This window comes from Asparagus officinalis, chromosome 1 (genome assembly GCF_001876935.1).
Source record: "Asparagus officinalis chromosome 1, Aspof.V1, whole genome shotgun sequence".
Taxonomy (NCBI): Eukaryota; Viridiplantae; Streptophyta; class Magnoliopsida; order Asparagales; family Asparagaceae; genus Asparagus; species Asparagus officinalis.
Window position 1 is genome coordinate 127,966,323 of NC_033794.1, and position 13,160 is coordinate 127,979,482.

The 13,160-nt window shown below is 39.6% G+C and overlaps 2 protein-coding genes and 1 pseudogene across 2 annotated transcripts in view; 2 read left to right on the forward strand and 1 right to left on the reverse strand.

Moving 5' to 3' along the window:
• The window catches only part of LOC109841374 (protein AIR1), a 5,606-nt gene extending 3,215 nt beyond the window's left edge, over nt 1-2,391 (forward strand). Inside the window, exons 4-7 of the mRNA XM_020410350.1 lie at nt 620-781; nt 1,004-1,120; nt 1,216-1,326; nt 1,642-2,391. Of these exons, the coding sequence (XP_020265939.1) occupies nt 620-781; nt 1,004-1,120; nt 1,216-1,326; nt 1,642-2,109 (858 nt within the window). The 3' untranslated portion in view covers nt 2,110-2,391. The remainder of the gene's footprint in view (nt 1-619; nt 782-1,003; nt 1,121-1,215; nt 1,327-1,641) is intronic.
• LOC109841572 lies at nt 7,587-8,512 on the forward strand (annotated as a pseudogene).
• The window catches only part of LOC109841447 (protein-lysine N-methyltransferase N6AMT2), a 16,129-nt gene continuing 12,230 nt past the window's right edge, over nt 9,262-13,160 (reverse strand). Inside the window, exon 4 of the mRNA XM_020410442.1 lies at nt 9,262-9,750. Within this exon, the coding sequence (XP_020266031.1) occupies nt 9,608-9,750 (143 nt within the window). The 3' untranslated portion in view covers nt 9,262-9,607. The remainder of the gene's footprint in view (nt 9,751-13,160) is intronic.

Consider the following 13,160-nt stretch of genomic DNA (forward strand, 5'->3'; position numbering starts at 1 on the left):
GAGGATTTTAGATCTTAATTGAAACTGATCATAACATATGAAATTGGATGGAGTTGGACTTGGGGGGCTAGTAAAGGGAAAGCTAAATGGTGGAAATCCCTTTGTATGTCGGGCTTCACAATGCAGGAACGATGCTGTGGACCCTGCACCCAATGCTGCTGCTGCTATCCCGCCTCATATAGCTCAGAACCAAGTGAAAGAGGTGATGTGAGGAGTTATAAAATCATGTAACCTACTATTTCAGATAGTGTAGAGTTTGTATCTGCTATTTTTCCTGACAATGGAATTAATATGTTGGGATTGATTCCGTCCACCTTCCGAAAGATAGATGATACTTATGCCATACTCACACAGCAGAACAGTGCAGGTCTCTTAAGGTCCTATGTCACCTAACAGTTAGAAGGAGATATATGTAGGATATCAATCTGGAGGATAAGCAGAACACACCTCTTAGAATGAAATTTTTTTAACATTTTATTTTTAACTATTTACCTTGAATATTTTTCCAGCAAATATTGCTTCATTTGAAATATTCTGTGAGTGAAAATTGTTCTGCTTATGTTATCCTCAGTTGGCTAAAGCCCAACAATATGACCTATATATGTTTTATCTATTTCAGGGACAAGATTGTTTTATATGCAAAAGAAGAGGCCATATTGCAAAAAACTGCCCAGAGAAGAACAAACATATTTCTCAGGATTGCGTTATCTGCTTACGATGTGGAAATTTAGGACATGAGATGCTATCATGCAAAAATGACTATGCACCTGAGGATCTGAAGGTTATTAATGTTCTTAGCACGATTTTCTTTATAATTATTTTTACAGTCCCCTCTCCTTTCGGTTGCTATACTTCATAAGATGTCATCTGTCAATTTGGTATCATAATAGTATGCAACTTTCCTTTTCAGTTTTGCACATCATAACTATTGTTGAAAGTTTTCAAGTTCTGAACTTGTGCATGGGGTATTACTCTAAAATTTTAATCATCTTTGATTGGGCAGGAAATACAATGTTATGTTTGCAAGAATTTTGGTCATCTTTGTTGCGTGGACTTTGTTGATAACAGTCCAAGAGAAGTCTCCTGTTATAATTGTTCCCAAACTGGGCATACCGGTCTTGTAAGTTGGATCATTCCTCTTATCTTGGTTCATTATATTATTTTGCTGATTCTTCCGCCCTTGAAGTTGAGCTTGGCTTCTGTGAAAATATTTAGGGATGTGCCAAGCGACGTGGAGAAATGACTGATGTTTCTACATCTTCGACTGTATGCTTCAAATGCGGTGAAGAAGGGCATTTTGCACGGGGCTGCACAAACAATTTGAAGGTTAGATCCCCACCACCACCAACAAAAAGAAGAAAAAAAACCCCGCACCCCCCAACTAATAAAAAAATCAACTTTGGAAAAACATACCCCCAAAGCAACAAATCATCAACTTTGATAGGCTAATTATATCTTCAATTTAGAGGGAAACTGGGAAAGGTTACAGAACGATTTGGGGAGAAGTTTTGCAATACTTAGATTTGAGGGGTAGTTTTGCAAATATGCATGATTTTAGGGGTATATGTACCCAAAAGAATCCTTTTTATTTGAATGTTTTTGCTTAAGTTCCCTCATAATATTGTTGAAATTATTGTATAGTTTGACCGATGGGAAAGTGGATCTTCGACTCCATGGAGACCTACTGATGAAAATAGAGAATCCTTGGGGTTCCGATCAGTGCCTAATGAGTTTGGCAAGCCACGTAAGAACAAGAAAAAGACATTCTACTATGAGGATGATTTTGAGGACAGATGGAACACATCAAGCAGTAAGTCCAAGATAAAGGGTGGCTGGATCGTTGATGATCCAGATGAAATATCAAGACGATCACATGAGAAAGCTAACCGTTGGAAATCTCACACAAGCCCGACTACAAAGAGCCACAAATCTTACTCTAAAACTTCCAGTGGGTATTATTCTACTCCTCAATCTCCTTTCAGCAAGCAAAAATCATTCATGGGAACTCCGAATTCTCATGCTGCGAGCAGACATCATAGCAGGCACTCTAATGGGTACTCTACTCCGAGACATTATGGTCGATCTCAAGGTTACTATGATAGAACTTAGTTATAGAATGATTTACTCCTGTAGAATGATCTACTCCCGAGTATTCTCCTGTTGTGAGAGAAGGAAATATTTATCACAAGCCCTTGTGAAAATTTGGTGTGATCCATGAAGTGTGAAGTAGATCCAGGGCATTGGACCTCTCTGGTCAAGAGTAAGTGACTCTGCCCTGGTGTAACTTGCAAGCAAATTCATTGTATGACACTTTGTTAAACTATGTTCAAATTTTGTTTGAGGTATTAATTTAAATTCCCAGGCTCCATCTTTACCTGTAGTTTTCTCTTATGAATTGTGTACCTGTAGTTAAAATTGCAAGTTTTCACAAACTAAAATGAGCCCCTGAAGGGTACGTTGCATCAGTATTCTTTTTCAGGTTGTTGCCAAGGTGATTTGCAGCAACCTTTGCTTTTATGCAGATCTCTCTTCGCTTGCTGTGCTTGAACTTGTATATATTAAGCGTGCTCGGAGCTGAAACCAGGTTGCAAGTTGTACCGAATGAAAGCGGAATTGAGAAAAACTGACTGCGTATAAGATGCTGGGTTGGGTTGTTTTTCTGTAAGATTATGCAAGATGCGCTGTGCCACGTTATGCTCGTCATTGCACCGATACAAATAATGCGTTGGGAGTGCTGAACCAATTATCGCGCTGTGCTACGTTATGCTTTGTCATTGCACCGATACAAAGTATGCGTTGGAGTGCTGAACCAATGATCATCTAAGAACTGTTTTGGAGGAGGAAGCTTTACGACTTTTTTTTTTTTTTTTGGTTCCGGATATCCCGTATGATCAAAGCAAATACCCGTAGCATCAGAATCCTCTTGGTTTTGAGTAATTCATTCCATTCTAATTTCTATGAGCCTTTCTTTCGAGGGAAAGGCTACGGTTTTCCCTGCTCTCAAATCTATTAACATGCTAGTAATTGACAGAAAGAAATTAGAATTAAGGTGTGGAAAGCCATTCTTATTCTAGAGAGCCTACCTGTTTAATTTGCCACAAAGGTCGAAATAAATTTATGGGGAAAAAAAATGGCAAAAGTGGTGGTTCGTTGGTGGACTGTAACTGGGCCTATTGCGGATGCACAGCACAGCAGCCCGTGATCCTTCCACCGTTGAGAGCGGGAGGTTTTCGCTGCTCTGTGAAACCAGCCTGACGCGGTGCCCTCCTCTTCAAGAAACGAGTGAGCCCAGCCTTCGCTAGACCCACACGCATCACTGCCCAACTAGGAACGGGCGGGCCAGCAGAGAGTACTGCACACCCAGGCCCAGTAACAAGACCCAACGTCCACACCACCTTAATGCCCCGCTCGGTTACAAGCTCACGCTACTGAGCTCGGCGTCAGTCGGGGCTTGGTTGTTGTAATTTAAACTACAGAATGGGGTCCAAGTTTCTCGATGTGGGACTAACTAGTACCCTTCCCAGTTTCTTCTCTTCCTCCCAAAAAAGATTTCCCCTTAGAATTATAGTGATACAAGGGATCGACGATCAATCCCCACTGTTTTTTTTAAGCAATGCAAAGGTACAAAATAGGAGTACAAGGTTCTACGAAGAGACTTAACGTTGTGGCATATAATTCCTTTTTTTTTATATCGTATGGCCAAATGATGTTCAATGAGAAAATTCACTGAATTCTTCATCTGATGGTACATTCAAACAGTTTTCATATAATTATAAGTATGTGCCTCAACTAAATGGACAGAAAAGAGTACTGGTTTATACACAAACAAAAAACAAATTTTTTATTCCGAAATTTTGGTTCGGCTGCTGTTCTATTATGGATCATATCATCCGTTAAGTTAACTATTATCATATTCTTTCTAATTGTTTTCAACCAAGTTCTACTAAGCCTACCTCAATTCATCTTTTATGCAGTTAAATATAATCTTATTACTTAGGTCATGTTCGGATTGCATATTATTTTTAGTCAATAACCCTTTATCCTTTAAATTTTAAGGGGATATTAAGTGGGACTATTTAGTCCATTAAAAATGAATTAGTCCAGATATTTAAGACTAAATAATGAGGGAAGATGGGTGTTATTATAGTTTTGGGACTGCTTTTCGTTCGGGATTAGATCTAAAATGACATCATCACCGCTTAACTTTCTAAAAGTTATCAATGTTTTTCATTACCAATCATTTCCCTCGTCCACTTTAATCATCTCATTTTACGAATCCCCACTTTGAAAATTACAAACATCTTTGTTGTGCCATAGAAACAAACTTAATCACATTCAACTTGTTAACATTAACACGTGTCCCAAACAGACTACACCCCAACTCAATGCAGACAAACAAAAAGAAGAGTTATCTCTTCTCGCCAGGCAAAGTCAACAACTTGCGAGGTCTACTGAAAAGGTGGTACGAGTCGTCCCTTCTCGCCAGCCCGAGTGCACCCTTCTCCCCAAGCCAGGTCGAAAGGTGATCATCCTCGAGTCCCACGTCAACAGCTAATCTTCATCACATTAATTATATTGTTAGAATATCATTGCTCTAGCCCCCATAGCCTTTATGACTCATTAGACTCCATCGGCAACACGCTTTCTCTGCCACCATCACATTGATCATAAAGGTGACTCGTGTCACCCACAGCTGACACATGTAAAGTAACTGTTGACTAAGCAAGTCTGCTTAGACTCAGCCAAAATTACAAAATTACCCCTCTGTACCTATTATAAATAGAGGGACTATTTGCAGCACATGGGGAAGCAATCTCTTGCTAAAAAAACATTCTCTCTATATATTACTTTTCCACTCAAGCTCAAATACTGACTTGATCGTTGGAGTAACCCAACTCCAGTCCTCTAACATGTTGTAGTTTTGCAGGAAGCTAGACAGTCTATTGGGGGATCAGCCATCAAAAGAGATCAATGGACCCTAACACCTCCATAATCCGCACACAAACCCCCTATTTGATAATTGACATCAGCAATCCCCATTAGAAATATAAAAATTACAAACAATGTTCTAAAAATCTAAAAATTGCAAACTCCTCCTGAAATATTTCGCTGATATGTAGAGGGCATTGTGAGCATTTACTGTTATGTTCTAATCTTATACCCCTTTACAATGATAAATTCCTAGATATGACATAAATATTAGAAGTATTGATAACAAATTGAACCGAACATGTTATTAAAAAACTCACAATAGTCCGTTGAACTATTATGACCCACTATAGCGAGTTAAATTAATCTTGGGATTAAAAAAGCCTAATCCAAACATGGCATTAGGGATTCTCTCTTCTTCTTTTTTCCCCCTCAAAGAAGCAGCCTCTAAAATCCTACAAATGTACACGTTATGAATCCTAAAAAAACATGAAAAAATACAAACCCTAAGGCTGTGTTTGGTTTGAGAGAAAGGGAGAGAAAAGAAAAAGAAAGAGAAAGTAAAAAGAAAGGAAAAGAAAAAGAAAAAGAAAAGAAAATGATATTCTTTTTATTGTTTGGTTAGAAAGAATATTGTAAGGAAAGTTAGAAGAAAATTCATAAGAAAGTCATTTTCTCTTGTTTGGTTACCTTTCTGAGGAAAAGAGTAAGAAAATTATCACAATATAATTCACAATTCCACTAATTAAAGAACAACATTTCTCACACATAATATTTGCAGAAAGAAATATAAATGAAAGAACCAAAACAAATCTAAAGTAAATGTCATGATATTCCTAATATAAACTATAATCCATTTCTAGTCACAAATTCTATTACAATCAATTTCATATAGAAAATCTTAACCAACAAAGTCTATTACAATCAATTTCATATAGAAGATCCTAACCAACAAAGTCTATTACAATCAAGACATCAATCTCACATCCTTGGATTTTGACTTTAGTGAGCCCATCAAGACAACAATCTCACATCCTTGGATTTTGACTTTAGTGAGCCCATCAAGACAACAATCTCACATCCTTCATCCCCTGAAATTAATTCAAATAAAAATTCAAATAAGTAGAATATAAACATCAAAAACCTATAAAATGAAGTCTTAACATTCTTTATGCAACAAGGCCACAAACTTTCGACATAACTAAACAAGTTGAGCATCCATCCATGGAATGGAATATGAAGAAGCATGACATCTTTATCAATAAGCATCACATAATAAAACATGCAATAAGCTCGGTAAGATAGTCGTAGGCTACAAGCTGTTCGTCCTCAAATATCTCTCCTTCTGTGTAAAAACGAGGACCGGTCTTCCAAATTGCAGAAGCAATTGACTCCATTCCACATGGTAAGGTTCACACATTTGTTCTACAATATCAAAGTTTTCCCTTGAGACCGTGGCAGTTGTCAGGTGTGTGCACAAACTGACCATGCAAGTCTTAAGAGGGATATATTATATATTCATCAAGACAATGCCCACAAAACCTAGCATGGCGGCAAGCTATAGCCCAGTGCATACCTTACATACAAATACAGTTTTCCGAAATACCAAGCAAAGGAACATGAATCAAAAAATTTCATGCACATATGCAACATGTCATCTATACCTCCTCCCATGTTCATTTTAAGTGGATATCATTTTATGTAGTAGAATAATTTCTTGATTATATATCAAAAGTGACTTGTAAAGATACCCCAACAATTACAATTACAAGTGTAAAATGTGAATAACATAAGTTCTCAGAGGATGAACTCTAGCATAAAGAAAAGGGGATAGAGCATGTGGAGATGTTCACCTGATATTGTCATTGTATTTTACTTCTCTTTGACTTTTAAAATATCTGGCAAAAGCAAGTGATCTATGGGCATTTTGGAGACCATAGATAAACTGACTGCTGAATATCCATGAATGTTCTGTATATCAGTTTAATTTGAAACTATAGGGATTTTGGAAGCTAATGTTAGGTGATGAGATCTGATGGGCATGCGATTAGGTGAGTGATCATAACTTGGCTCTTTTTTCTTTGTATTATTCTATATTATGTAGAATGTAAGATCACGTCTCATACCCGATGCTGATTTTGTCAGTTTCATGTCAGGAAAAGACCCTAGTGATTGAAGTTGGGTTTATCATGTCAAGCTCAGATTCCAAACTTATGTTCGTAGAGAAATAATCATACCTCATACGCGCATAGAACACACTCAAGTACTTGGTGCACACTCATTTTGGCATATCCTAAACTTGGAATGCAAATACAAGTGTGTCAATAAAAGTAAGATAAAGGAGTATAAGGTAAGGAATGAAGTCAGCTACAGGTTTTTAGGAAAATCAACCAAAAGAAATGACCACCATATAAAGTAAAATCCAACACAAGCCAAATTTTTTCACCATAACAAGTGAAGTTAAGTCACAAGCTATAGCAAATTCAACTAAAAGTTTTCCCTTCTTTAATTTTACTAAATAACTACAGTAAACAATAACGAAATTTGGCCCTAATTTAATAGACAGTAGTGACATTAGATCTGATAACAGAGATGTATTATCCGCTAAGTATCATCTCAGAAAAATGCAAACAAACACACAGGACCAGAACCACTAATCTGCGGTGAAAGCGCTCGTGGAAGCAGAATGCCCCGGTGTCGTCTCCTGTGCAGATATCATAGCTCTCACTGCCAGAGATGCAGTTGGTGTCATAGTAAGCGTTGATGAGAAAAAATGGAAGTCCTAGTAAGTTATCAAAATGCCTAGTTACTATTGGCATTATTGAGGGTGGTATCAACCAACACCATAAAGATGGCCATATATACGTGCAAATTCTTTATTTTATAAATCTTTCTTTCATTGCAGGGAGGACCTTTCTGGAATGTTCCTACCGGCCGAAGAGAAGGCTTGATTTCCCTTGCTTCAGAGGCTAATTCACAGATCCCTGCCCCTTCGTTCAACTTCAGCTCTCTTCAGACATCTTTTGCTAACAAGGGACTGAACATAACTGATCTAGTTTTCCTAAGCGGTATAAGCTTCTATAATGTTTGTTCACATCGACTGGTTTCAATTAAATAAAAACTAGCCTGAAAGATACTTGGCATATGTATGTACATTATAGGAGCGCACACAATTGGAGTTGCGCACTGCTCGTCCTTCGGCAACCGGCTCTAGAATTTCACCGGAAAAGGCGACGAGGACCCTTTGATGGCTAGTTCCTACGTTGCAAACCTGAAGAAGAACAAGTGCAAGTCCCCGAATGATAACACAACCATAGTCGAAATGGATCCGGGGAGTTTCAGGACATTCGATTTAGGATACTACAGGGAAGTGCTCAAAAGAAGGGGCCTGTTTCAATCGGATGCAGCCCTGATAACTTCAAAACCAATAGGATACTACAGCCAAATATTTTCATAACCAACAATCATGAAAATATTAAACTAAACAATTAATGGAATATATTTTCATGCATCAACAGTATGAATAAAAATATGAGCAAAGATATTACCAACAAATTAAACTTCAAAACCAACAAAAAAATATGAGCAGAATTTACCTCGGATGAAGTTGGATTCATGTTGACAGAGAGATCCAAGAGAAATGTGCAGTTGACGATCAAAAATAAATTACGAGCTCGAATCGAAGCTCACCTTCGGATCTTACCCCGTGTTACGCGATCGGCAATGAACGATCCATAGAAGAGCGAGGGTTCGCGATCTCAAGCTGACGAGAGCTCGATTGGAGAAACCCTAGTTTGGTCGGCGTCGAACTAGGGTTTGATCGAGAGAGAGAGAGAGGAGAACGATGAGGCGAAAGAGAATCGAGAGAAAGGGGGACGATCAATGGAGGCGATCTTTCAGCGTCGGGCGACGAGCAAGGAGAAGATCTCTGGAGGCGATGAGCAAGGCGACGAGAATCGAGAGATCGGGGTCAGCGTCTGGCGAAATTTCCGTCGCTCTCCCTCGTTTTCACTAGGCCAGCGGAGAGAAAGGGGGAATGAAAAAAATATAAACCCATTTTTCTGCAGTGAAATTCATTTTCTTTTTTCATTTTTGTTTTCTTTCAAACCAAACAGCAGAATCCTACTTTCTCTCACACTTTACTTTCCTTTCTCTCACTTTCTCTCAAACCAAACACAGCCTAAAGAGATTGTGGTTTAGATAGAACTATAAATGGAAAGCAAATTAGGAGATAACTTCTAATTATGGCCTAATTCTGTGGCTTCTTCATCAAACGAGCAAAGCTCAGGCAGCATCGTCTTATGACCTCCATTCAACAGTAGAATCAAAATATATGAGAATACAAACATCACAGAGTCAGAGAGTTTTCGTATTCAAAAAAACAAAAAGAACATTTTTGAACCACATTAAAATTCAATTTGATTATAATTTCTGCAATAACAAAGAGGGCTCTAAAATGTTTGCACAAGAGGAGGGAAAATCAGAAACCCCCAAGACACGCACGAAAAACTGCTGGAAAACTTTGTTACGTCTTCTCGGCTGTTGGATCAACAAGACCAGTTACAAACAGAGACCCTAGTTTACATCAGGCTATCATCTGATCCACTCTGACTCAAGGCACTCAGAAGCAAATTTCAATCTCTTAACAAAGTAGCATGCCGATAATTGACTATGTGAATTATTCCCAACCACCTAATCTCTCGGCTGGATCATAATTTGTGAAGAGTCTGAATTCATTTCCAAGCTTGTTGGAGTGCTGAGGCCTGAAGCCACAAGGATGGAGGTCTAAGAGCTCTGCAGCTCTCTCCCTCTGGACCTCCCCTGCACAAACACGAAGAAAGAACCACTTAAGAGCGAAAGCATGTAGAGATAGAGCTTCAATTTATTCCTCCCTGTAAGTATGAAAGCAGTGAAGGATAAAATCATCATCAAACATTTCACCATCAGATCATGAAGATTCGACTAGAGTTTATAATGGCTACCTAACACAACCTTCCTCTTTTATCCTAGCTTGTGATAGGTAGTGGAAAGATAAACATTACTGCACCGTTCTGCTACCATTTTTTTAATTTTATTAATTTTATCTCAGACAATAGATTGAGAGGGTGTTTAGGGAGGCTTATTTTTTAGTCAAAGTAGCTTTTAAGCTAGCTTTTTTATTTATACCTGTTTGGTAAAATGCAAAATAAGTTAGCTTATAAGTCCCATTTTAAAAAGCTGGTATACCCCAGCTTTTGAAAAACTAGCTTATAAGCTCACTTAAAAAAGCTAGGTTTGACCAAGCAAATTACTATTCTACTCAAGCAAGTTTTTATGTTATTTTTATCAAAAAAACCAAAAGCCATTAAAAGCCAGTATAACTTGTAAGCTACAAAAAATAAGCCTTCCCAAACACCCTAAGTCCAACTTGATAGATTCCTGCATCTTTTAAGACTTAAAAAAAAAAAAAACATTACACACATTTGTAGTGAGTACAGGCACACTTTGATGGGGACATCCGGACTCATACACGAGATTTTCGCCGAGTTTATCAGCGCAGGAGGCGCAATATTTCAGCACTATGGTTTTGATTTCAAGTTGTAATAATTAGTTTGAATTTTGAATTTTTGAATTTCGAATTTTGATTTTATTTGGTAGTTAACCAACTGATTGATTGTAATTGGTTAAGAGAGAGATTTGAGGGATTGAGAGGATTTTCCAAAACTGTAATTTGCTTTATTTAAACTCTCATGTAATCAGTTTGAAAAAATCACTGATGAATGAAATTGATTTGCTAAATAATGGTGTGAAACCCTAGCTTATTGATTTTGATCAGCCGTCAATCTCTTCACAAAATAAAAACAAAAGAAAATCAAACCCGATACTGTTCATCTTCTCCTCCAAGCAAACAATCAAACCCACACAGTCCTCCCCTTACAACCGCAGCAACCACACCCGAAGACCACCGGACCGCCGCCCTCCTCCGTCGACTCCAGCAATCACCACCTCCTCCACCGACGGCCTTCCCCTTCGTCCGCCTCCGGTGTTCCCTCCGCCCGAATCCCCCGACGCGAGCAACCACCGCCATCCCAAATCCGACCGCCTCCCCTTCAAATCCCCTGCAACCGCACCTGAACCATCATCGCCGACGAAGTCTTCGTCTCTCCCCGCGACGACGACCAGCCAGCCCAGAATCCTCGAGCTCCTCGTCCAGTCCCGCCCAGTCAGCACCGCCGCCTGGACCGCCGCTCACTCCGATCCGAACGCCGTCCATCCCGACTCAAGCGCCGTCCTCATTCGTCGAGCGTCGATTCGTTCCTGCTCCCCCTTTTCCGCTTGTCCTCAGATCCAGATCCTATTGAAGACTATTTGGCTTGAGTGATTTAAAGCAGAGTCCCTATTCACTCAACCAACCCATTTGATTTGAGTCAAGTGTGGACCAGACCCACTTGACCCAATCCGGAGTTGTTGAAGCTAGTTGAGTCAGATTCAACCATTTGATCCCTGATTTTACAATTGATGGTGTATGGCAGATCCTGATGCAGATGACGGAATCGTGCTAGATCCAGAGACCGGCATCGCAGATTTACAGCTTTCCCCGTGGTTTGATTATCAGTCATTCGAGAGCGTGCCCGAGTACGTTGAGCGTGTGACTCATCAGATCGTTGACAGCGTAGAGAGTAGTTTGGGAATCAGTTCGTGGCATCGGCGTTTCCATCCAGATACACCACTCCATCCGAATTACGCCGCCCTCGGTGGAGAGCTTCCACCCCTCATATTTGGCGTCGTTGAACCACCTCCAGAGGATCCTCCCGTCGAACCAGTTCAACCCGACGAAGGTTCAACTTTCTTTCGCCCAATTATTTTCGGAACTGCTATTGCTTGCATGTTGTTATCAATATTACTATCGATCGTATTTGTGCTGTAATCAGTTTGACTAAGTGAGCGAGCGAATCTGTTGCTAAGTATTTTTACTTATCCAAATATTACACTTTGAACTGTATTGAGAGAACGAATCATTACATTTATTTTCTGGATCATTTACAAAGATTTGAACTTAGTACATTGCAACTTTTGCTTAAAACCCATCAAAAGCTACACTTTATTCATGAGCTTCCTGCCTAGATCGATCGCTGATTTGGCGAAGCATTGCTGTTGTTAATCTTCATACCTGCATCACATTGTTTCGCATCATTTTTGGTATCAGAGCACCCGGTTCTAGGTTAGGAAATTTGTGTCTTTATAATAAAAAAAAAAAAAATTAGTCATCTCATTTAAATTTTTTTTTTTTTTGCACCCACTCATTTCATTGCATTTAGTGCATGCCCACTCGTACCGGTCTACCCTATCGCTTAGGAGAGTCAAGTGAGTCGACTAGTGAGTCCAGTATGTCAGGCAGTAGCGATTCCGAACTCTATAAGAAACTCGATGAGCTAGCAGGACAATTAGGTGCCGTAGTCCAGGGTTTAACCAATCTCCGAAATGAAACCAACGAAAAGTTTGCTAGGCTCGAAGAAGCTCGTGTTGCAACTCCACCACCGCCAGATCAAGGTTATCAACATATCGCCCCACCGCTGCAAGGTCAAGGCTATGGAAACATTGGTCAGCGCCCCCCACATCAACCAGTACCTGATCCGGATGCGCAATACTTAAGGAGTATTAAGATCAACGCCCCAACTTTCGACGGCAAGCTCGACCCACAAGCTTTCTTGGACTGGCTGAAGAGCATGGATCGTTATTTTGATTGGTACGCCCTGACGGAACCCCGAAAGGTCAAGTTCGCCGCAATGAAACTTACCGGACCCGCCTGCCAATATTGGACCAACCTCGAAACGTTGAGGCACATTAGAGGTGAGTTACCAATTACCACTTGGCGAGAAATGACCAACGAACTTAAACAGAAATACCTTCCGCCATCATTTTATCATCGATTGCTAGATAAGTGGCATCGTCTCACTCAAGGCACCAAATCCGCAAAAGATTACGTTGCACAATTTGATGAACTGTTCACTCGATGCAACACCATTGAACAAGAGGCGCCAATGAAAGTCTTGTCGAAGTTTAGAGCTGGATTGAGAAATGATCTGCAAACCGAACTCTTTGCTCGGGGAGTAGACACCCTTGAAAAAGCTTACGCGTTAGTTCAGGATCTAGATGAATCAAAATCCCATCAATCTTATAGGAGTCAGGATTTTAGAAATCATTCTTCCCAACCTTCTCGTGCCACTACTTCTAGTCATCCTCCGAGTCGA